The sequence below is a fragment of the Schistocerca piceifrons genome, chromosome 6, assembly GCF_021461385.2.
Source record: "Schistocerca piceifrons isolate TAMUIC-IGC-003096 chromosome 6, iqSchPice1.1, whole genome shotgun sequence".
NCBI classification, from domain to species: domain Eukaryota; kingdom Metazoa; phylum Arthropoda; class Insecta; order Orthoptera; family Acrididae; genus Schistocerca; species Schistocerca piceifrons.
Window position 1 is genome coordinate 426097504 of NC_060143.1, and position 25195 is coordinate 426122698.

General features: G+C 45.8%; 1 protein-coding gene across 1 annotated transcript in view; it reads left to right on the plus strand.

The window, feature by feature from the left end:
- LOC124802565 (vacuolar protein sorting-associated protein 54) overlaps positions 1-25195 on the plus strand; it is a 152590-nt gene that overhangs the window by 18439 nt on the left and 108956 nt on the right. The window contains exon 2 of the mRNA XM_047263434.1: positions 2515-2818. Within this exon, the coding sequence (XP_047119390.1) occupies positions 2515-2818 (304 nt within the window). The remainder of the gene's footprint in view (positions 1-2514; positions 2819-25195) is intronic.

Below are 25195 nucleotides of genomic sequence, written 5' to 3' on the forward strand. Positions count from 1 at the left end.
AGCAACCAGCATTTATCTTGCAGCTCTTGACATATAGGCAAAAGCATCAGGTCCATCTGTGTGTACTTCTTTCATGTGACACTGCTTATGGCTAAAGAAATGTTTCAGATAAGTGCAGTAAATACATGTGCATACTTGCTTCACTGGCTGGCATTTTACCCAATTTGGTTGTAAGGAGTAGAATTTTGTGAGGCCAATTTTTAAATTCAGGTTCTCCATTTTCATTAGGAGATATGCTTCTCTTATTGATCTTGTCGTATGTATTTTTGCCTTTTTAACTTTTCACCATTTTCACTAACAGAGATACCATCAGCCTGTTTAGGACTTCGCCTGCTGCAATTGATGTCATCGCTTCATTAATATTCCAGAGCAACAGTAAGCATAATACCTTGCAACGGATGCCCACAGTAAGAATCTGGGCATGCCAAAATACCTTTCTCATTCTTTATTCTATGGGTTTTTGAAATCAAATAATGTGAGGAAGTGGGTATGTATTTCTGTATCTACTGCTTAGAGTAGCTACCTGGTGCCAGAATCAGTGACTGTACATTCTCAGTATACATGGCTGCTGAGATAGTGGTATTTAGATTTTGAAACCACACACCACATTTTGTGCACATACCACTTGTCTTCAGGTTCTGCTCCAAGTGCATCCACATTATACACTTCACAAAGTAGATAAATTGTTGCTTGTGTAAAACTTGTTTCAATTTCTTCCTCTTTTCTTTTTACATACTGTTTTCTTCTTTTGCTTCTTATCCTTCCTGGATGTTTAAGAGGGGATATAGTAGGGGCTACAGCAAAAATGCTAACAGTCAACGCATTGAAAACTTCACACATAGGAATTGTTCAGGTAGGGTGTCACTAAATTTCTTCTTGTAATGAGTGTAGCAGTTCCTGCACAATGAAGGTGATGCTAGTACCATTACTGGAGGACCAAAATACTTCTGCAATAACTCTGACAGATCTCCAACAACTGTGAAGTGTTTTTCACTTTTCTTAATCACCACCTTCTTTTGTCTTTTTTTCATAGTCCACACACTTCACTTTTCACTTCTGTATTTCCTCACTGACATTGTATATAACAAAAAGTTCAAACCGAACACAAAACTCGATGCAGGCTGGGTTATGTGCAAGTTCTCACTCGTTTGTTGTACAGAAGAGTGCTGAAACAGTGTTGCCAATATGCATATTTTACACTAGAAATTCGGGGACATGAAATATACAGAATGTTGAAAAATATTGCCCACTGTGTTTGCACTAACTACTAACGCCTTAACCAAACAATATTTTGTGTGATTCTCAAAAGATTTGAGTGGGGGTTTCCAAGTAAATAATTGTAATAAAAAATGTAATTTTTTGCATTTTTTGTAATAAATATTTACATAATATCTGGTAATATGACATAAAAGATAGCGTTCTGCAACTTTCCAAACGAGAAAAAAATTTTTTTTAAGTGGTAAAATTAACCTAAATTTCATAGTTTTGTTTTAAATTTGTGAGTTAAAGGAAGCCTGCAAGTGTGCAGGTGCGAACTAAATGTCAACACACTAGGATGGAGCTTTAAAGCAAAACATCTGCCTTGTCTCCAGTACTTTTGGTTTAGTATGTCTCTCTCTCTCTCTCTCTCTCTCTCTCTCTCTCTCTCTCTCTCTCTTTCTCTTTCTCTTTTTCTTTTGTTCTGTACTGTTTTAAGAGTTATTCACAAAATATACATTTTTCAAAGGACCATACCATTTACAAAAATTAAGATAAAACCAAAATACTTTATTTCTGAACAGTTATGATATAGAGGTCTAATATATATATTTTCCAGATAAATTCATGACCACAAGTTCACTTGACCTGACCTGTATGATTTGAGATGAAATTGCCCTGTTTTGATATATGGTTCCGTAAGAGACTGGTAGAGGTTGGGCCTGAACTACACTGCCAATGGAAGTAAACAGTTGTGCTGTAGCTACCACCATATGCTTTGTGTACTCCAATTTGCTTTATGTTGTGGATTGCTTTTTTTTTATTTGTTTTGAAATGAGTGAAGAGACTAATCGTGGTGAATAAAGGGATTAGAATGCGACTCTCACCACAACAAAAGGAAATAGTGATCCTTATAACAGTTGTCAGTTCTGCTTTCATGGAAGTACAAATGCTGACATAGGATGGCAGCCCTTCAAGAGGGAGGCAGAGCTTTTTCCTGCACTGGTTCTCTCCCATTGGACAGTCCATGTTCTCGTTTGTTTATGGTAATGGCCTACTGCCAAGATACATTGTCCGCGTAATACCAACAACCACTTAGTTCTGTTCTTCATTTCTTTCTGACAATCTGCTTATAGAATTCTGCTGTAGGATCCACTAATATACAATGTTCTAAGCAGTTACAGTCATCATGTGAAACGCCTATATTCTAATGGTAATATTTTATTGAAACTGATGCTGTGATGTCTGCTTGTTTTTGTGCCCATTGATATTTATTCCTTCATTATCTTTTATATTATGAAACTATTATGTTGCCAGACATCTGCGAGAACATCACTGTACGAAAGAGGGAGGGTCCTTTGTATGCCATTACGGTCTGAATGGTGTGTGTCCATCACTTCCTGTGGAAGGTGTGAGTGATCAAGACTATGAGGAGCATGTTCTGCGCCATCACGTGCAGCAGCCACGATCTGCGAGGCACCAAGCAATGCTGGGGCGGCACAGCAAACTGCTACTGCTGCAGCAGCAACAACAGAATGCTGAACACTCGCAGCCGTGGACTGTGTACTCAGCATCTCAGAACCTGCCTGCAGTTCTCAATGACCCTAGCCGTGGGAAGCAAGTATGTATATTTCCTATGTAGAAGATAAGAAGCAATAACTGTACATTTCGAACAAGAAGTTGTTGAATGGGACCAGATATTACATTAAGGATGGCCTCTTGTACCAAATGTAGTTTCTGTAAGCAACTTTAAAAATACTAGTGTACAGGTGTCACCAACTTGTGAATACTCTATATGATAAGGCCCTTCTTTTAGAGATTTGCATAAAGGAAAAACACACAAAAGCAAAAGTTAGGCTCCTAGGATTGATTAGTCAGACAGATTGTATTAGGGAAAATGTGATTCTACTGTCAGTTATGTGGAAACAGGCAGTTATGTAGAGCAAAATAGCTCTTAGGGAAAGAGAGAGAAAAAAGGAAAACTGTTTTGTAGTATTTTGCATTTCAGATAGAAAAATGTGGAGGAAATTGCAGGAATGATAGAAAGAAAGAGGAAGCTATACAAGAGAATGCTGTTTAGGCTAGGAGTAAGAAACACTTGAGAATAAAAAGCAAGTTCAGTACATTCTGGCGAGATAATATTAAGTAGTAGAAGCAATTAAAATACATTTTTTCCCTTGTGTGTGACTGTTATCTATTAAAATGCACTCACAGAATTGGCTGCTCTTGTGTTGCATGCCGAAGTTGGCAATTTGTTGGCGTTGATTGTTGCCAGTTGGGTTATAGTATATTGTAGCTACTGAAAAGCACTGAATCTAATGATTTCTTTGGGCAGAAGATAAGGATTGATTAATTTGGTTTTGATATGCAGAGTAACAGAATAATGTTTACTGATCTGGTCGTTATGAATTTCAAGGTTGGTTACTGATTTTCATATTTATTTGGTGAATGAAAGAAAATTAGATTGGTGACATACTTAGCTTTAATGTAGCCTGAGACGTAGGTTAGATTGAAATGTAACTATTTGATTGTGAGTTGGCGAAGCAAAGTGATGTGAATGGAAGAAAATTTGGTAAGCTGACTGTCTGACCTGTAGCATAACCCGAGGCCTAGATTAGGTAGTAATGTGACAGTTTGCTTGTAACTTGACAAAGCCAACAAATCTGCCGGCCACTGTGGCCGAGCGGTTCTAGGCGCTTCAGTCTGGAACCACGCAAGTGCTACGGTTGGAGGTTCGAATCCTGCCTCGGGCATGGATGTGTGTGATGTTCTTAGGTTAGTTAGGTTTAAGTAGTTCCACGTTATAGGACGTTATAGGGGACTGATGACCTCGGTTGTTAAGTCCCATAGTGCTCAGAGCGGTTTGAATTTTAATGTAACAAAATACCAGCTAACTTTATTTACTACCCATAGAAAATTATGAACAAACCTATACTTTTCCAATGGTCTTCTGGGATTTTTGAAAGTAGATAAAGAAGTAGAGTGTAAAATGAAGGGAAGAAAACAATTTACTGTTGATTTCATGTTGGAAATTGCAGTCACAGTGCCAGAAACATGGATATCACCTACTTGAATAAGGTACTCTTTCTCTCACAACTTCTATCCCCCCCCCCCCCTTCCACAGACATGCCTTGAAAGAAACAGTTGAATGCAAGGATAAATAAATAAAAATGGAAAATGGCCACAGAAAATCATTCAGTGGCCATTTACAGGGTGATTATAATTAAAGTTAAACTTTCAAACCCCTGTAGAAATAACACCACTGGTCGAATGACATCAAATTGCAATGGAATATTATCAGAGAACGGGGAAAACGTATGACAGAACAACAATTAATAGTTACAGAATGTAGCAAGAGATGGCATTCTAAGCATCATAATTTAATAGTGGTCGCCTACAAATGACAAATGAATTTTACAACAATGCCTAAGGTGTACCTTTGATGTTAAACAAACTGTACTACTCAGTATGCATGGGTGTAAAGGTGTGATACTATTAGCTATGTAAGCCCATCCACGACGGCAAGGTCATAGCGCCTCGGATGGGAAAAATCGGTTTTTAATTGTCCTGAGGCCAAAAACTGCATAAAAAGCATCAGTCAAAATCAAATCAGATTATTAATTTCTGTGTGACTGGCACAGAACATGTACAATGTGCTATCCACTGTTTTCTGCAACAAGTTGAAATTGAGAAACAGTACATTCCACAGCTTATTGAAGTGTTTCCGGTGTCATGTTCAGAATGTGTTGCGCAATGCGTGCTTTCAGTGTAGCTAAGTTTGCAGTTGGAACACTGAACAGCATCTTTCAGATAGCCCCACAGCCAGAAGTCACAAGAATTAAGATCAGGTTATAGGGATGTCCAGGCTGTAGGGAAATGCCGGCTGAGAATTCTAGCATTTCCGGAATGGTGCTTCAGCAGCTGCTTAACTGGATTTGCAATGTGCTGAGGTGCACCATCTCGCATAAAAATAATCCCATCCACGCTGTTGGAGAGCTGGAATGATGTGGTTGCGCAAAAGACTTAGCATTTACTAGTGACAGTACAGGTAACAGGACCGGAAGCACCTGTAGCTTCGAAAAAATATGGCGCCATGATAAATGATGCTGTAAACGTCCACCACACAGAGACCTTTTCAGGGTGAAGTGGTACTGGTTGATTTGCGTGTGGATTTTCCGCTACCCATATTTGACGAGTGTTTGTATTGACATATCCTGTCAGATGGAAGTGGGCTTCATCTGTCCACAAAATCTTCCACGGCCAATCATTGTCCACTTCCATGTGAGCAAGAAATTCTAAACCAAAGGTCTCTCTTGCTGGCAGGTTAACAGGAAGCAACTCTTGCATCTGGGTAATTTTGAATGGATAGCAGAGAAGGATGTTTCGTAGGATTTTACACACCGAACTCACAGGTGTGTCCAGTGTTCGGGCAATTCTCTGTGCACAACACATTGCACACTACCACTTGTCTCCCCCTGCATTGCTGTGGCCACCGCTTCCACTGACGTCAAATCAATTCGTTTCCTCCCTCTACCAGGTTGCACACCAAAAGAACCTGTCTTTCCAAATTTCTGAATCATTTTCTCCAGAGCCATGGCAGTCATCAGACCAGTGCCTTTTCTTTCAAACCCTTCAGTGTCCATAACTTCTGCAGAGTGACGTGTGCACAGTCATCATTCTTGTAATACAGTTTTGCAAGCAGAGCATGATCCTGCATTGAGACAGTTCATTGTGAACGTCGCAGACACAAAAGGAGGAAAAGCCGTGTACCCGGCATTTTTATACTAACTTCAATGGTTCGTGCGCATGGCGGGTGTTTTCATTTACGTATTCTGACACCTACAGCGCCATCTATTGATCAATTTTCACACTATTTTTTTTCTTCTACATTAGGTTTTCCTCCCTTCTCCGATAATAATCTGTTGCAATTTGACGTCATTCTGACCAGTGGTGTTATTTCTACAACATTTCAAAAGTTAAACTTTAATTATAATCATCCTATATATGATACAGCATGGTGTGAAAAACATTTATGGTCAAATCCCATAGTGCTGTGTAACCAATATGTAACACAGGTAACTGCAATTGTGAATGCTGTTAACTGAAAATAGGAGTTACTCTCTTTTGTGGTCACTGTGTGTGACTTCTGTGGAGTATGCTTACTATTTGGGCATGAAAATCTATGGTAAAAAAGGACTGGCCATTAAATGGAAATGGCACTCCCACAGCATCCATAAAAGTTACCCCTTTGGAAAATCAAGTGATTGCAAACCATAAAGTCCAGATTGTGCTTTGGACTGCTAGAAAGATAACACCTGTTAAAGTAACTGACCTTTGTAAACAGTTAAGAAAATGAAAACTATGGAGTTTAAAAAATTTCCTCCAAAAAATATCATGAAGGAACACTTTAAAAGTTCAGAAATGACAACTATCTTGATCACTATCGTAGTTTGAAAAAGTAATTTTATGTGTAGTCCTCTTTGACTCTGTATGCTGCCAGTATTACTGTTTACACTACGTGCTGCTGCCAGTGGGGTAAATAACTCTAGTATTAGTTATAAGAGAAAATGATTCTGCAGTCGAGCTTAGAGTTGCTTCTCACTACTTCTACCCAACTTCACGTCCCACAGGTAGTATGCACCAAGGCAATAAAGGTGCAACTTAGTTTTTTAGGTAAAGCAAACTACATGTTTTATTAGTAGCACTGCTGTAGAATGTTTGCTCTTTTAGAAATGAGACTTTAACTAATGTCGTGATGTATGAGTATCCAATAAAATTTAATTTGTGTGTCCATACTTTGTAAGCTGCTATGAGGAATTGTGATGAATTACAATCGTTAGGACCCTAACCATAGAAAGAGTGTTTAGGGAAATAGTTTCCAGAACCCCCCTGCGGGTCTGGGGGTAAGAATAGGCCCGCGGTATTCCTGCCTGTCGTATGAGGCGAATAAAAGGAGTCTCAAAAGTTTCGGCCTTATCTGATGGTCCCCTCTCGGGTTTGAACTCCCATCTTTCTAAATTCTTCCGAAGAGCGAGCCAATTGGGGAAGGGCGCCTTACATGGTGCACCTTATCCGTCGTGTGTTGAGACCTTTAGCCGGCTTTCTCGTTGTTGCAATTCCGCCCCGCTCATTTTCCATCTCTTGGGCGAGAATACGTCCCTGGTTGCAGTTACCACGCTGCACTGTGCAGTGTTGCTCTTTGCTGAGACGACGACCTTGGACATTTTTGCACCTAAGATCCAGCACGGTAGCCATTCCGTTGTGGTGGAGCCGCCATGTACCCTGTTGGTTTTAGTCCCCTGACAACACAGGGATCGCTCTGCTGATGCCTGCGCTGTTAACTCCCCACATATACCAAGGAGTAGATGCCTATCTCCCTGGGGCATCGGGACTCCCGGCAGTGGCCATCCTGCGAGGTGGCCCTTGCTGAGGCTGGGTGGCAGCCATGGGGAGGCCCTTGGTCGGAGTGGGTGGCATCAGGGTGGATGACCCGCAATGAAGCATGGTACATCATCTCTCGCTTGTGGTCAGCCGCCAGCAGTCTCTAAGCGTTCTCGGGCTCAATTTAATGCTCATAAATACGATCCGAAAACGTTCCCCTCCCTGGCCACACCGTGCGAGGAGCTTTAAGTCTCAAAATGGCAGTGACAGTTATTCGCCCCGTTTCCTAGTTTGTACGAGATCTGATGGGGAGTCTTTCATGCCCACAAAGCCTCAGTTCTTTGTAGAGCATTTAGAGGACAAGTTTGGGGAGGTGGAGGGCTTGTCCAAAATGCGCTCTGGGTCAGTTCTGATAAAAACGGCATCCTCTGCCCAGTCACGCAGGTTACTTGCTTGTGACAAGTTGGGGGATGTTAACGTTACCGTCACACCACATAAGAGTTTAAATATGGTCCAGGGTATTATTTTCCATAAGAACCTACTTTTGCAGTCTGATGATGAGCTGCGCGCCACCTTAGAGAGTTGAGGTATTCATTTCGTCCGGCATGTTCATCGGGGTCCGAGGGACAATCAGGTTGCTACCAGTGCCTTCATCTTGGCCTTCGAGGGTGATACATTACCGGAGAAGGTCAAGGTAATGGTCTACCATTGTGAAGTCAAGCCCTATATCCCTCCCCCGATGCGGTGCTTTAAGTGCTGGAAGTTCGGCCACATGTCGTCCTGCTGTACTTCCAGCCTCACATGTCGAGATTGCGGATGTCCATCACATCCCAATACTCCATGTGCCTCGCCTCCCATCTGTGTCAACTGTGGAGAGCCTCATTCACTTTGCTCACCAGACTGCAGGATCTTACAGAAAGAGGGCAAAATCATGGAATATAAGACCGTGGACCGACTGACCTATCCTGAGGCTAAGAGGAAATATCAGCGCCTCCATCCTGTGCAAATGACTTCCTCCTATGCCGCTCCAACGACAACTGTGTTAGACCCATCAGTTACGCAACTTTCAGTCAGCTTGCCGAACCGTACAACACATGCCCCCTTGCCTGTAGGGAGCACTATACCCCCTGTTGCTCCTACGCCACCTACCTCGGGAGCAACCCCCCCCCCTCCCACCCCACACATCGGGGACATCCATCCCCGCTTCTAAGCCGGAGAAGCGTCCAACTTCTTCGGCTTCTCACACTCGCAAGGCGTCCCTTGGGTGCCTCCCTTCCCAGATTTCCACAAGCGGGAAGGCTGACGCCCGACAGTGGCATAAGTGCCCACAACCAGCTGGTCGTAGGGCTTCACAAGCCTCCTCCGTCCCAGAGACTGAATCGGTGAAGCCCTCACAGCCAGTGAAACCCAAGGAGCAGTGTGAGAAATCCAAGAAGAGGAGCTCTAAGCCCAAGGAACTCGGTGGCACCCACCCCACCACAACCTTCCAGCTCTGCGTCTGAGGACGAGGTGGAGATTCTGGCGTCTGCTGAGGACCTCGATCTCGCCAGTTCCTCGGACACAATTGATAGCACTTGCACAGGTGCTCAGTCGGAGGCAGCAGGTGACTCAGCGGCGTAATCTGCCCCCCCCCCCCCCCCCCCCCCCCCCCAGTCCCTTCACACCTTTCTCAGCCGTGGACAATATCCTCCAGTGGAACTGCAGCAGTTTCTTCCACCATCTTGCTGAGCTCCGACAACTTCTCAGCCTTCACCCTTTCCTCTGCATTGCTCTTCAATATAGCCCTCCGCGGTTATCGGGGTTATTATAGGAACCGGGCAGCTTATGAAAGTGTATCTGGTGGTGTCTGCATCTACGTCCTTCACTCCCTTCACAGCGAGTCTGTCCCTCTACAAACACCTTTAGAGGCTGTCGCTGTTCGGGTGTGGACGCCGCAGGCTGTTACTATCTGCAGTCTTTATCTTCCACCGGATGGTGATGATGTCCCACAGCATGTCCTGGCTGCACTGATAGCCCAATTTCCGCCACTTTTCCTGTTACTGGGCGACTTCAACGCCCATAACCCTCTGTGGGGTGGGTCAGTGACAACAGGTCGAGGCGCAACCATTGAGCATGTATTGACACAGCTCGACCTTTCCCTTTTAAATGATGGTGCCTTCACACATTTCAGTGTGGCTCATGGCACGTACTCAGCCATCAACCTTTCGATCTGCAGCCCTAGCCTCTTACTGCCTGTCCAATGGAGTGTGCATGACGACCTGTGTGGTAGTGACCACTTTCCGATCTTTCTGTCACTGCCACAGCGTCACTCTTCTGGGCATCCTTGCAGATGGGCTATGAATAAGGCTGACTGGGACTTGTTCTCCTCCATGGTCACTATTGCGCCTCTTTCTAATGAAGCCATTGATGTGGTGGTTCACTCGGTTAGCACCGGCATCGTCACTGCCGCAGAATCTGCCATTCCCCGTTCTTCTGGGTCCCCTCGGCGGAGGACTGTGCCTTGGTGGTCACCTGAGATCGCCGAGGCGATTAAAGATCACCGATGGGCGTTCCAGCATCACAAACGACATCCCTCAATAGAACACCTCATAGCCTTTAAACGGCTGTGTGCGCAGGCCTGCCTCCTTATTCGCCAATGCAAGCAGGAGTGCTGGGAACTGCATGTCTCCACCATTGGCCTCCATATCTCTCCATCGCAGGTTTGGGCAAAGATTAGGCGCCTCTGTGGCTATCGGACCCCTGTCAGCGTCCCTGCGCTCTCACTGAATGGAGCAGTTTGTACTGACTCAGACATAATTGCAAACCACTTGGCAGAGCATTTTGCTCTGAGTTCCGCTTCTGTGAATTACCCACTGGCCTTCCGCTCCATTAAAGAGCGATGTCCCATTCACTGAGTGGGAATTCCACAGTGCCCTAGCCGCTTGCCCTGATACAGCTCCCGGGCCAGATCGCATCCACTGTCAGATGCTGAAACACCTCTCAGTGGACTGCCAGCGCCACCTCCTCGACCTTTACAACCGTATCTGGGTCGAGGGTGAGTTTCCGTCGCAATGACGGGAAAGCATTGTTATCCCCGTTTTGAAACCTGGCAAGAACCCATTGGAGGTGAACAGCTACTGCCCCATTAGCCTCACCAACGTTCTTTGCAAGTTCCTCGAACGCATGGTGAGGCGGCAGTTGAGTTGGGTACTCAAGTCTCGGGGCCTTCTGGCTCCGTCTCAGGGTGGGTTCCGTAAAGGCCGCCGACAATCTGGTGAGCCTGGAGTCAGCCATCCGTACGGCCTTTGCCCGCCGTCAGCACCTCGTAGCTGTCTTTTTTGACATGTGTAAGGCGTACGATACAACATGGCGCCATCACATCCTCTCTACGCTTTATGGTTGGGGTCTTTGGGGTCCACTGCCGATTTTCCTACAAAATTTTCTGTCACATCGTACCTTCTGCGTGCGAGTCATGGCCTCCTGTAGTTCCTCCCAAGTTCAGGAGAACGGGGTACCACAGGGATCTGTCCTAAGTGTCTGCCTGTTTTTAATTGCAATTAACGGGCTCGCTGCGGCAGTGGGAAAGTCTGTCTCAGCTTCCTTGTATGCGGACGACTTCTGCCTCTACTATAGCTCCATTGGCATTGCAGCTGCTGAACGTCAGCTGCAGGGTGCTATCCGCTAGGAGCAGTTTTGGGCTGTAGCGCATGGCTTCCAGTTTTCGGCTGCCAAGACCTGCGTTATGCATTTCTGCCGGCGACGAACAGTTCACCCTGAGCCGCGGCTTTATCTTTCCGGCGAACTTCTTGCTGTGGTGGAGACACATTGGTTTTTGGGTGTGGTTTTTGATGCCCGGTTGACTTGGCTCCGACATACTCGGCAGCTTAAACAGATGTGTTGGCGGCATCTTAATGCTCTGCGATGGTTGAGCCACACCAGCTGGGGCGCTGACCGATCTACCCTCTTATAGCTCTAGCAGACGTTAATCCAGTCCCGTCTGGATTATGGGAGCCTGGCTTATGGTTCAGCATCCCATTCTGAGTTGCGGGTGCTGGACCCAATCCTTCACAGCGAGATACAACTTGCTACTGGTGTTTTTCGGACCAGCCCTGTGAACATCTTACTTGTGGAGGCAGGTGTCCCTCCACTGCAGTTACGGCACCAACGTTTACTGGCCGCTTATGCTGCACATGTTTGCAGCTAGCCCGGGGATCCTAATTATCGTCTCCTGTTCCCTGAGTCAGTCGTCCATCTCCCAGAACGTCGGCCCCGGTCGGGTTGTACGATCACGGTCCACGTCAGAGAGCTTCTCTCAGGGCTTGAGGTTTTCCCTCTTCCACCTCCTTTCCGGGCCCCTCTGCATACACCCACACGGTGCGTGCCCCACCTTTGCCTTCAGCTCGAATTGGCACAGGGCCCGAAGGACTCAGTCCCTCCGGTGACCTTCCGCCGCCGTTTACTTTCCATCCTTGCCACGTATCAGGGCTCTGGCATTATTTACACTGACGGTTCGATGGTTGCTGGTCATGTCAGTTAAGCTCTGACTCTAGGGGACCATTACGAACCATATTCTTTGCCGGCTGGCTGCAGTGTTTTCACTGCTGAGCTGGTCGCCATCTCTCGTGCCCTAGAGTATATCCGCTCCTGCTCAGGTGAGTCCTTCGTTATCTGTAGCGACTCCCTGAGTGGTTTACGAGCTATCAACCAGTGTTTCCCTCACTCTCGCCTGGTGATGGCTGTCCAGGAGTCCCTCTTGCCCGTTGCGGCCACTCTGTGGTCTTTGTGTGGACCTCAGGCCATGTTGGGATACCCGGCAATGAACATGTTGACCGCGTGGCCAAACAGGCCACCAGTAAACCATCTCTGGACATTGGCCTCCCGGAGACTGATTTGCGAGTGATCTTACGCCGCAAAGTTTTCGAACTTTGGGACACTGAATGGCGCAACCTGACCACCCCAAACAAACTCCGTCCTATCAAGAAAACGATGAATGTGTGGCGGTCATCCATGCGAGCCACTCGCAGGGACTCAGTTGTCCTTTGTCGGCTGCGCATTGGCCACATCCGCTTGACACATAGCCATTTACTGCGCCATGAGGACCCGCCTCTATGTCGCTGCGGGTCAGCTTTGACAGTGGTCTACATTTTGTTGGCCTGTCCCCTTTTAACTGTGCTCAGGCATACGTTTGCACTGCCTGATAAGCTCTCTGCCCTTTTAAAAGATGACACTGCCATGACAGACTTAGTTTTGCGTTTTATTCGGGCAGGGGGCTTTTATCACTTAGTCTAAGTGTTTGTCCTTTTTAGATTGATTCTGGCCCTTGGCCTACGATTTCAGTCTGAGTTTTTAGTGTGTTTCTCGGTGGTTGGCTTTTCCTTTTTTGTCTCTATGGTCAGCCAACCACTGTCACACACTGTGTGATTTTAATTCCTTTTGTCTGGTCTCTAAGTCTTTCTTGTCCTGTGTCGTCTGCCATCTTTTCCATTGTTCAGTTTTATTCCGTGTGGGTGTTTGAAATTTTGGAAAAAGGGACCGATGACCGTAGCAGTCTGGTCCCTTCAGTTCCACAAACCAACCAACCAGTTTCCAGAATGAATTTTCACTCAGGAGCTGCTGATGCATTAATGTGAAACTTACTGGGACTTGAACTTTAAAATTTTGCTTTTTGGGGTCAAATGTGCCAAGTTTGAGTCCCAGTCTGGCACAAAATTTTAGTTTGTCAGGACATTATAAATACTCAGTTGTTAATGCATCATTCAGATGGAAAAAGTTGGATATTAGTCCCGGCTCATTTTAACATATTGTAATTGTTTTTATGTATCTCCAGATGTGTAATAGACAGGTAACATACACACATTTACTTCTTGATACGGGAACTTTGTACACGTGATGACTGTGTACCAATACTGTATTCCATTTCTTTGTAAATTTATTTTCTGTAAGCAATGCAAACTATATTTTACCTGCCTGTCAGTACACTTTTTACACAACAGTTTGTGTTGTGATTGTATTTAAGCTTCCGTGTGATTTATCTCCATCCTTTCCTAACTCAATAATATGTACATGCACATATGAAATTGCATCACTGCACAGTTTCACAGTGTGTCTTTCAAATTGATTTGCTGTGGGATACGTGCAGCTCAGTTATTGTTTTCACTGAATACTACTTGCCATGTTCTCTTATTTTTAGGACTATTTCACTTATGCTTTCTGTTCGTAACATTAATAAAGAGGCCAGATCTTGAAATTAAAATAAAGTAATAATAGTTGTCAACAGTGTCATCATCAGCTATTTGATGTCCATTGCCAGATAAATGCCTCAGCTGAACTTCTCATTGTATTACGCCCTACATTTATACACATCTGTGTTTCTCCAGAGTGTTTTCTAATGTTATCTATCTACTGTCCATTAGTTTATAGTCTTGGTATTTTCTTAGCTTTTGAAATCCAAACAAGAACTACTTCTTTTGTCCATCAATCATCCAGAATTTCCTTCGTTCCTCTGCCTTCATATAGACTCTTTCATGTACAGTCCAGCAAAAGAGGGGGGAAAAAAAAGAACTGTTTTCACAGAAAATGGCAAAGTCCCACATCAGAAATTCTCAGTGTGTACAACTACATCACAAATTGTGGCTACACTTCTGTCACATTTGTGTCCATGTTATGGCTATATGGGCAACAGATTATCATACTAGCAATGCATACTATACACAACAATGGAAATGAATACCAATTAAACAGTATTCATTTAAGTATAGGGTGTCAATGGCAATTCCAAAATCGTAGTGATTTGATTGGCAGCACTAGATGCTCTCCGAAGGTGGTGCTATATTTCTGTACTTGTGTAATCATGGTTGAAACACAGTGTTCCAGTATTAATGGCACTCTGAATGAAAACTTTTTCCTGCTGTTTTGATTGAAACTGCCATTTTTGATATGTTCCAGTGTACAAAATACAAGTTGGTTCATGCAAAGAAGAGCAGCCATATACTGTTAAAAATGTTATTTATTTGCACAAATAACACCACTACCGGTTTTGAATGGACAGGTTAATTTTCGGGTGGCTGTTCATGTTTATATTCATTTGTTGTAGTTTACATTAGCTGATGGGAAATAAACAGCCAACAACCAATGAAAACAGCACTAAATGGAATATGAATGTCAACAGCCGTCTGAAGATGAGCACATTGGTTCGAAACAGCTGTCAGCACTATTTGTGTAAATAAATAGCATCATTATCAGTGACTGGTTGCTGTTTTGTTCTTTGTAAGAATCGGCTTGTAAAAACTTTCCTATTAGTTTCCTGGTATGGCACTTAGAATGCTCTTAATAAAGTATTTATTTTCTAATTTGTCTCATGTTTTGGAGTGATGCACTAAGCAGCATAATTCTTTGGTCTCAGAATGCCATATCAGTTTTCTGAATAAAAATCAGTTATGTTCAAGCAGACACACACTTTTTTTGTCCTGACAAATGTCAGGTTTTGTACTTAACGATGTTAACCAATTCCACTTTTCAATTATTAAGTTCTTTGCCACAAATTAAACCAGCAGTTATGTTGTTCGTGTTGTGATCTTCAGTCTAGATGCAGCTCTCCATGCTACTCTATCCTGTGCAAGCTTCTTCATCTCTGAGTAACTACTGCAACCTACATCCTTCTGAATCTGTTTAGTGTATTCATGCCTTGGTCTCCCTCTACAATTTTTACCCTCCACACTTGTCCTCTAATACTAAATTGGTGATCCCTTGATGCCTCAGAACGTGTCCTACCAACCGATCCCTTCTTCAAGTCAAGTTGTGCCATAAATTCCTCTTCTCCCCAATTCTACTCAGTACCTCCTCATCTGTTGCATAGTCTACCCACCTAATCTTCAGAATTCTTCTGTAGCAACCAATAATGATACATACTCAAATACAACACCAAGCTCAACAGCAATCCTTTTGCCCTTTTGTTTGGGAACTCTAAAATTCATGGTGACTCTGTTTCAAATACAATCAGGTCCAAATTAAGTTTCCAAAGAGGAAGTTTTGTCTGTGTGTGTAAAACTATTCGTCGAAGGTGGCCAGTTAACCCATTTCATGCCACTGCTTTATCCAACTCTGGGTGCAGTGAGGTCAGATGCCACATCTGGCTGCGACATCATATGCACACTGCTCAAGTGCCAGTGCTATCTCTCTTGGCTTGTGAAAGCTCAGATGTCCTGATGGTAAACGAAAGTTTGTCATATACTCATCTGAGAAACTGTGCATTTTTATGTTCAAGATATCTTGGTTATATTTGTGTTATGCTTGCAACACATCAAATAGTACGGTGCCAAAAAAATTCTATAGTAATGCAAACACTAATTACTTTAGTGGAATTCCAGAACCTCAAACACTACCATGGAGCATCCACATAACTAAAAGGATTTGCTCTTATTGGTATATTCTAGGCAGAAGAAGACGAGCACTTCAAACAGATAACAGTAAATGTTATAAATTTATGTAAAACAATATGTGGGAATTACACTGAGATAGCAAAAGCTATGAGGTAGCAAAGTGCAGATATACAGATGGCGGTAGTACCATGTTCACAAGGTATAAAAGGGCAGTGCATTGATGGAGCTGTCACATACACTCAAGTGATTCATGTGGAAAGGTGCCCGACATGATTATGGCGACACAATACGGATTAAGAGACTTTGAATGCGGAATGGTAGTTGGAGCTAGATGTATGGGACATTCCGTTTCAAAAATTGTTAGGGAATTCAATATTTCAAGGTCCATAGTGTCCAGAGAACACCAAATATTGAGCATTACCTCCCACAATGAGCAACACAGTAGCAGACGGTCTTCACTTAGTGACCAAGAGCAGCAGCATTTGCATAGAGTTGTCAATGCAAACCGACGAGCAACACTGCGTGAAATAACCACAAACATCAATTTGGGATGTACAGCGAATGTATCCCATCAATTTGGGATGTACAGCGAATGTATCCATTAGGACAGTACGGCGTAATTTGGCGTTAATGGACTTCGGCAGCTGATGACTGATGCGAGTGGCTCTGCTAACAGCATGTCATTGCCTGCAGCACCTTTCCTGGGCTCATGACCATATTGGTGGGACTCTAGGTGGCTTGAAAACTGTGGCCTGTTCAGATGAGTCCCGGTTTCATTTGGTAAGAACTGATGATAGGGTTTGAGTGTGGCCCAGACCCCATGAAGCCACGGACACAAGTAATCGGTAAGGCACTGTGCAAACTGGTGGTGTCTGCGTAATGGTGTGGCTAGTCCTCTGATCCAGCTGAAGTGATCATTGATTGGAAATGGCTATGTTTGGCTTCTTGGAGATCATTTGCAGCCATCCATGGACTACATGTTCCCAAACAGTGATGGAAGTTTTTTGGATTTTAATGCTCTATGTTACCGGGCCACAATTTTTCATGATTTATCTGAAGAACATTCTGTGTAATTCAAGCAAATGATTTGGCCACCCAGATCGCCTGACATGAATCCCATCGAACATTTATAGGACATAATCGAAAGGTCAGTTAGTGCATGAAATCCTGCACCAGCAACACTTTTTTGACATTATCAACAGCTATAGAGACAAAAAGTGTCAATATTTCTGCCGGGGACTTCCAACGAATTCTTGCGTTCATACAAAAACTGTTACATGTGGTGCAGCCACTGTCACCAGTGTTTGTTGCGTTATCATTGGCATTTACTGTACACAGTTGCAGGTACCAGAGCTTATAAAGACACGCAAACAGTTTCTACCATACATTAGTCATCGTTGCAAGTTCCAAACCAGTCTGGTCTGTTCTACGGTCCGTTCATTTGTGTGCATGTCTCCTAGTACCTCCCACTTGTGGATATCTCCGTTGCTTGATCAACTGTCAGTGTTTGATGGCTTTTGCCTTGCAAGTGCAGTTGCGCTACCTCAGTTCAAAACAGGTTGTAAGCACTGATTGTGATTCATACACAGTGATTGTGAACTTATCATTTCAGATATGCCAATGGTTTAGTTTTCTTAATTTCTGCTATTATCTTTTTGATATGTCAGTTACATTATTCTGTCTTAATTGTAAATGACTTTTAGTTTCTATCAGGTGCCACTCGATGTTGATCTTTGTTTGCACTAGGAGCAAACAATGTAGTGGCATCTACAAAATTGATATGGTTAAAATGTGCTCCATTAAAACTTATTCTCTCTTCGTTTTCAAAGTTTAAGGTTCTGAAAATTTCCTTTAGGAGTTTTGCAAGTAGTTTTGCTGACATGGAATCCTATCTGACTCCTGTTTCAATTATTAATTCCCCTCTCTCCAGAGGAAGCTGAACATTGACTTACATATTTTTTAGTTTAACAACAAGGCTTGAATCAGTGCCTTATTTCTCAAGGAGTGCTGGTGTGATTCTGTTGAAACTGGCCCAAAAATTATCTCAGAACCTAAGAGTCCAGTAAAGCGGTAATTCATACACGTTCCCCTGTTCTATAATTTTGTTTGTGATTTGCAATTTTTCCATTCTGCTGCATCCAGCATGTTTCTTTTCCTGATCAAAATTTTATGTTTTTCTGTACAGTTGATGATAACTTTATTGATCATTTTGTAAACTGTGAGGGGAATGCTGATATAACAGTATTTTCTAATGGCTTACATGATTCCTTTATTGTGAAGTAGAATAACTTCATGGTGAATTGTCTTCTTACAGAGACATTCTGTAAACATTACAGCAAGTTCTGTTTGTGTTATGTTGCCCCCATGCTTAATTATACTACCTCACCATCATCTGCTGTTTACCCCCTGCGGGTCCGGGGATTAGAATAGGCCCGAGGTATTCCTGCCTGTCGTAAGAGGCGACTAAAAGGAGTCCCTCCCCCTCAAGGGGGTAGTTAGCGCCTGCGTCTGGAGACGGACGGTTCCACGACCTCTATTTGCGGTCATTTTGCTTTTTCACTTCTCGTTTCTTCCTTCCTTTGGTTGGTTTCTTTCTTTGCTCTTCTCCATCTCACTGTCTTTCTTACTCTTTCCCTTGTCTTCTTCTCCTTGCCTTCTCATTGCCTTCTTCTCCTTGCCTTCTCTGGTCTCTGCCTTGGCGTTTGAGACAGCCTGTCCTCTCTCTCCCTCTCTCTCTTCTTTTTCCTCTTCTTCCTTCCTCCCTGTGCGCGACTGAAGGCCGACCCACGCGTTCGCACGCGTAGCAGGTGACGGGGTAACGCGTAATTCCCCGCCCTGGGTAGACAAGTAAGGCACGCACGTACCCCCTGGTAAAGGCCAGGCCCAGGGAGGGGTGATTGCCTGAGCTGATACCTTCTGACCATGCCGATTGGTCCCTCCGTCTGTTTCTCGGGAGGTGTGACTTGAGGTGTAAACATTCACCTTAGGCGGGAGTGCCCTCTGCGAGGGTCCCCACAAGGAAGGAGCGCGCCATCAGAGACGCTGGCAATCATGGGGGATTCCTCCGCAATGGATTTCTCTTCTTCTCTCTCGACTTCTGCCCATAAACGGAAACTTGACCAGCCACCAGTGACAAAAGTACTACCGCCTGCCCCACAGTTCCTCGTAGTTTCTCGATCTGAGGACGGCAAGGATTTTTCCTCTGTCAACCCTTTCATTATCCAGAAGGCCGTAGATGCCATAGCCGGATCTGTCAAGTCATGTACCAGGTTGCGTAATGGTACCTTGTTACTAGAAACTGAGAGCGCCTTTCAGGCACAAAAACTGCTTCGAGCCACACTCCTGTACACGTTCCCTGTCCGGGTGGAGGCTCACCGCACTTTGAATTTGTCTCGTGGTGTGGTATATACTCGATCACTTGACGGATTGACTGACAAGGAGATTCAGTCTTTCCTTGCTGAGCAGGGCGTGATGGCTGTCCATAGGGTCATGAAAAAGGTCAACAATGACCTTGTACCGACCCGGACACTTTTCTTGACCTTTGACAGTGTTCAGCTGCCGTCGCGTATCAAAGCGGGCTACGAGGTTATTTCTGTTCGCCCCTATGTCCCGACACCTACACGCTGCTACCAGTGTCAGCGTTTTAATCACACTCGCCAGTCTTGTTCCAATGCGGCTAAATGTGTCACTTGTGGCAGGGATGCCCATGAGGGTGACTGTCCACCTCCGTCTCCTCGTTGTGTGAACTGTCGGGGTGACCATGCAGCGTCCTCCCGCGACTGTCCCATCTACAAGGAAGAACGCTGCATCCAAGAAATTCGGGTCAAAGAGAAAGTGTCCACCTCGGCTGCTCGCTAGCTATTAGCTAGTAGGAAGCCCACGCTGCTCCCAACGGGAAAGTACAGTACTGTCCTCGCCTCTCCTCGGACAACCAGGGAGGTGGCGACGCAGACATGCGATCTGACCTTCGGCACCACGGTCGTCCATTTGGTCAGTGCTACGATCACGCGGTCGACGTCTCCTCTTCCTCCCGTCACCCCTCCAACACAAGCACCTTCATCAGCTTCTGCCAAGACGAAGACCCAGAAATCAGATGCACGGGCCTTCAAGAAGGAACCGTCCCGTGCAGAACTTCCTACGTACCTCGCACTCCCAGCCGTCGACCAGTACTTCCACTAAAAGACCTTCCAAGCACAGTTCTCCTTCTCCTCCACGGCGCATTTCTTCTCCTGTGCCACCCAGCAGTTGCCGCCCCAGGCCTTCATCCGTTTCGCCTGGCCGCACCGCTGGTAGCCGAACATCTGGCCGTCCACCAGCGGAGGAAGCTCCTCCTCCCGGCCATCTTAACGAGATGGCCGATGAACCTATAGAACCAATGGACGATGACTGTCCGCCTACTGATAGCGGCGGCAGTAGTACTCGCTCGAAGCCCGGCCTTCGAGGTGACCCCTTCTTTCATCTTCCTTTTCTTCTCACGACGGCACTTATTCACTGGAATATTCGCAGCATTCGCTCCAACCGAGAGGACTTGAAGTTGCTGCTCCGCTTGCACCGTCCGCTCGTCGTAGCCCTCCAGGAAACGAAGCTACGCCCATGCGATCACATTGCCTTGGCACACTACACCTCTGTGCGTTTTGACCTACCCCCTGTGGTAGGTATTCCGGCTCATGGAGGGGTTATGTTGCTGGTTCGGGATGATATTTGCTATGATCCCATCACATTGCACACCGGCCTGCAGGCAGTTGCCGTCCGAATTACTCTCCCCACTTTTACATTTTCTATTTGTACCGTTTACACTCCATCGTCGTCTGCCGTTACCAAGGCAGACATGATTCAACTTATTGCTCAGCTACCTGCACCATTTTTGTTAACTGGAGACTTCAATGCCCACCATCCCCTTTGGGGCTCTCCAGCATCCTGCCTGAGGGGCTCCTTGTTAGCAGACCTTTTCAACCAGCTCAATCTTGTCTGCCTCAATACTGGCGCCCCTACTTTTCTTTCGGACACATCTCACACCTATTCCCATTTAGACTTCTCTATATGTACTACCCAACTTGCACGCCGGTTTGAGTAGTATGCCCTTTCTGATACATATTCGAGCGACCACTTCCCGTGTGTCATCCATCTCCTGCATCATACCCCCTCTCCGTGCTCAGCTAGTTGGAACATCTCCAAAGCCGACTTGGGGGCTCTTCTCTTCCAGGGCGACCTTTCAGGATCAAACCTTCACAAGCTGCGATAGTCAAGTCGCACACCTCACGGAAGCCATTCTCACTGCTGCTGAATATTCCATCCCTCACACTACTTCTTCTTCTTCTCCACGCCGCATACCGGTCCCCTGGTGGACCACAGCATGTAGAGACGCTTTACGTGCTCGTCGACGTGCTTTATGCACCTTTAAACGCCACCCTACAGTGGCGAATTGTATCACTTATAAACGATTCCGTGCACAGTGCCGTCGTATTATTAAAGAAAGCAAGAAAGCCAGCTGGGCTGCTTTCACAAGCACCTTCAACAGTTTTACTCCTTCTTCTGTTATCTGGGGTAGCCTGTGCCGTCTACCTGGCACTAAGGTCCACTCACCAGTTTCTGGCTTGACGGTCGCGAATGACGTCCTTGTGGCCCCTGATGATATCTCCAATGCCTTCGGCCGCTTTTTCGCAGAGGTTTCGAGCTCCGCTCATTACCACCCTGCCTTCCTCCCCCGAAAACAGGCAGAGGAGGCTAGGCCACCTAACTTCCGCTCCTCGAATCGTGAAAGTTATAATGCCCCTTGCACCATGCGGGAACTCGAAAATGCACTTGCCCGGTCACGGTCCTCTGCTCCACGGCCTGATTCTATTCATATTCAGGTGCTGAAGAACCTTTCTCCTGCGGGTAAAGATTTCCTTCTTCGTACTTATAATCACATCTGGATTGAGGGACATGTTCCCGCATGCTGGCGCGAGTCTATTGTTGTACCGATTCCTAAGCCGGGGAAGGACAAGCACTTGCCTTCCAGTTATCGACCCATCTCGCTTACCAGCTGTGTCTGTAAGGTGATGGAGCGAATGGTTAACTCTCGTTTGGTTTGGCTGCTCGAATCTCGGCACCTACTTACCAATGTACAATGTGGATTTCGTAGGCGCCGCTCTGCTGTTGACCATCTGGTTACCTTGTCGACCTTCATTATGAATAACTTCTTGCGGAAGCGCCCGACCACGGCTGTGTTCTTTGGTTTGGAGAAGGCTTAAGACACCTGTTGGAGGGCGGTCATTCTCCGCACCATGCATACATGGGGCCTTCGCGGTCGCCTCCCTCTTTTTATTCGTTCCTTTTTAATGGATCGACAGTTCAGGGTACGTGTGGGTTCTGTCCTGTCGGACACCTTTCGCCAGGAGAGTGGGGTGCCACAGGGCTCAGTTTTGAGCGTCGCTCTCTTCGCCATAGCGACCAATCCAATAATGGATTGCCTCCCAGCTGATGTATCAGGCTCCCTTTTCGTGGACGATTTTACCATCTATTGCAGCGCACAGCGTACATGTTTCCTGGAGCGCTGTCTTCAGCGTACTCTTGACCGTCTTTACTCCTGGAGTGTCGCCATTGGCTTCCGTTTTTCTGCCGAGAAGACGATCTGTATTAACTTCTGGCGCTACAAAGAGTTTCTCCCACCGTCCTTACGACTCGGTCCCGTTGCTCTCCCATTCGTGGAGACAACAAAATTTTTAGGTCTTACATTTGACAGGAAACTTAGCTGGTCTCCACATGTGTCTTATTTGGCTGCCCGTTGTACCCGTTCTCTAAATGTCCTCCGTGTTCTCAGTGGTATGTCGTGGAGAGCGGATCGAACCGTCCTACTTCGCCTATATCGGTCGATCGTCCGCTCAAAGCTGGATTATGGGAGCTTCGTATACTCCTCTGCACGGCCATCCATCTTACGCCACCTCAACTCCATACAACATCGGGGTTTACGTCTTTCGATCGGAGCATTTTATACTGGTCCTATCGAGACTCTTCATGCTGAAGCTGATGAATTGCCACTGCCCTACCGGCGCGATATACTGCTTTGTCGGTATGCCTGTCGGCTACTGTCAATGCCCGACCACCCGTCTTATCATTCCTTTTTTGACGACTCTCTCGACCGTCAATACGGGTTGTATGTCTCTGCCCTGCTACCCCCTGGAGTTCGCTTTCGTCGTCTCCTTCCACACCTTGACTTTTCACTCCCTGCAACCTTTAGAATGGGCGAGAGCCAATACGGGTTGTATGTCTCTGCCCTGCTACCCCCTGGAGTTCGCTTTCGTCGTCTCCTTCCACACCTTGACTTTTCACTCCCTGCAACCTTTAGAATGGGCGAGAGCCACAAGCCACCTTGGCTCCAGGCTCAGGTTCGCGTTCACCTTGACCTCAGCTCGCTCCCAAAAGGGGTTACCCCCGGTTCGGTATACCGCTCCCGTTTTGTCAAACTTCGTTCGAAGTTCATTAATATGACCTTCATTTATACAGATGGCTCTAAGACCAATGACGGGGTCGGTTGTTCTTTTATTGTCGGGGCACAAAGTTTCAAATACCGGCTCCATGGCCATTGTTCGGTCTTCACAGCTGAACTCTTTGCCCTCTACCAGGCTGTTCTTTACATCTGCCGCCACCGACATTCTGCTTATGTCATCTGCTCCGATTCCCTGAGCGCCGTCCAGAGCCTCAGTGATCCGTATCCGGTTCACCCTTTCGTGCACCGGATCCAACGCTCTCTTCAGCAGCTGGTGGACGACGGTTCTCCGGTTACCTTTATGTGGGTTCCTGGCGATGTCGGTATCCCTGGGAACGAAGCTGCAGATGCCGCGGCCAAGGCTGCGGTCCTCCAGCCTCGGACAGCTTCTTGTTGTTTCCCTTCATCAGATTGTAGCAGGGTCATTTGTCGGCGCATTTTATCGCTGTGGCATGCCGATTGGGCTGCACTTACGGACAACAAGCTTCGGGCCTTGAAACCTCTTCCCGCGGCTTGGACGTCCTCCTCACGCCCCTCTTGGTGGGAGGAGGTAGTTTTGGCCCGGTTACGAATTGGACACTGCCGGTTCAGCCATCGCCATCTGCTGACAGCTGCGCCGGCACTGTTCTGCCCATGTGGGCACTTGCTGACGGTCCGCCACGTTTTAATGTCCTGTTCGGATTTTACTACACTGCGTCTTGATCTTGGCCTGCCACCATGTACTCTCGATGCCATTTTAGCGGATGACCCAGGAGCAGCTGCTCGCGTTCTTCATTTCATCAAATTGACCAACCTGTCTAAGGACATTTGATTATGCTGTTTTTTTAATCCTATGCCTGTCGATCTTTTATCGTGTTTTCCCTTTTAGTTGCTGTTTTAAACTTGTGCCTCGCGGTGCATTCCTAACGTAGTCTGGGCGCTAATGACCGTTGAAGTTGTGCGCCCTAAAACCACAAAAAAAAAAAAAAAAAAAAAACATCATCATCTGCAGCTGCCCAATTCTGTCTGTCTGCATGTACCTATTACATGACCTGTTGCTAGAGGTAAAATGTAACATCCGTTTCAGGGAATGCGCATACATGCATGTATTTTGTGCCATGATGGGCTCTCAACAAGGGCAGTGTCCAGGCATCTCAGAGTGAACCAAAGTGATGTTGTCCAGACATGTAGGAGATGTAGAGAGACAGGAATGGTTAATGACATGCCTTGCTCTGGCTGCCCAAGGGCTCCTGCTGCAGTGGATGATCGCTACTCATGGACTAGGGCTTGGAGGAACCCTGACAGCTATGCCACCATGTTAAATAATGCTTTTTATGCAGCCATAGGATGTCTTGTTATGACACACACTGTGTACAGTAGGCTGTATGATGTGCAACTTCACTCCTGACGTCCATGGTGAGAGCTATCTTTCAAACAATGACACCGTGCATTGCAGTACAGATGGGCTCAACAATATGCCGAATGGACCGCTCAGGATTGGCATCATGTTCTCTTCACTGATGAGTGTCGCATATGCCTTCAACCAGACAATCATCGGAGACGTGTTTGGAGACAACCCGGTCAGGCTGAACACCTTAGACACACTGTCCAGTGAGTGCAGTAAGGTTGAGGTTCCCTGCTGTTTTGGGGTGGCATTATGTGGGGGTGACATAAGCTGCTGGGGCTCATGGAAGGTGCCATAACGGCTGTACAATACGTGAATGACATCCTCCGACTGATAGTGCAACCATATCAGCAGCATATTGGTGATGCATTTGTCTTCATGGACGACAATTTGTGCCCCCATTGTGCA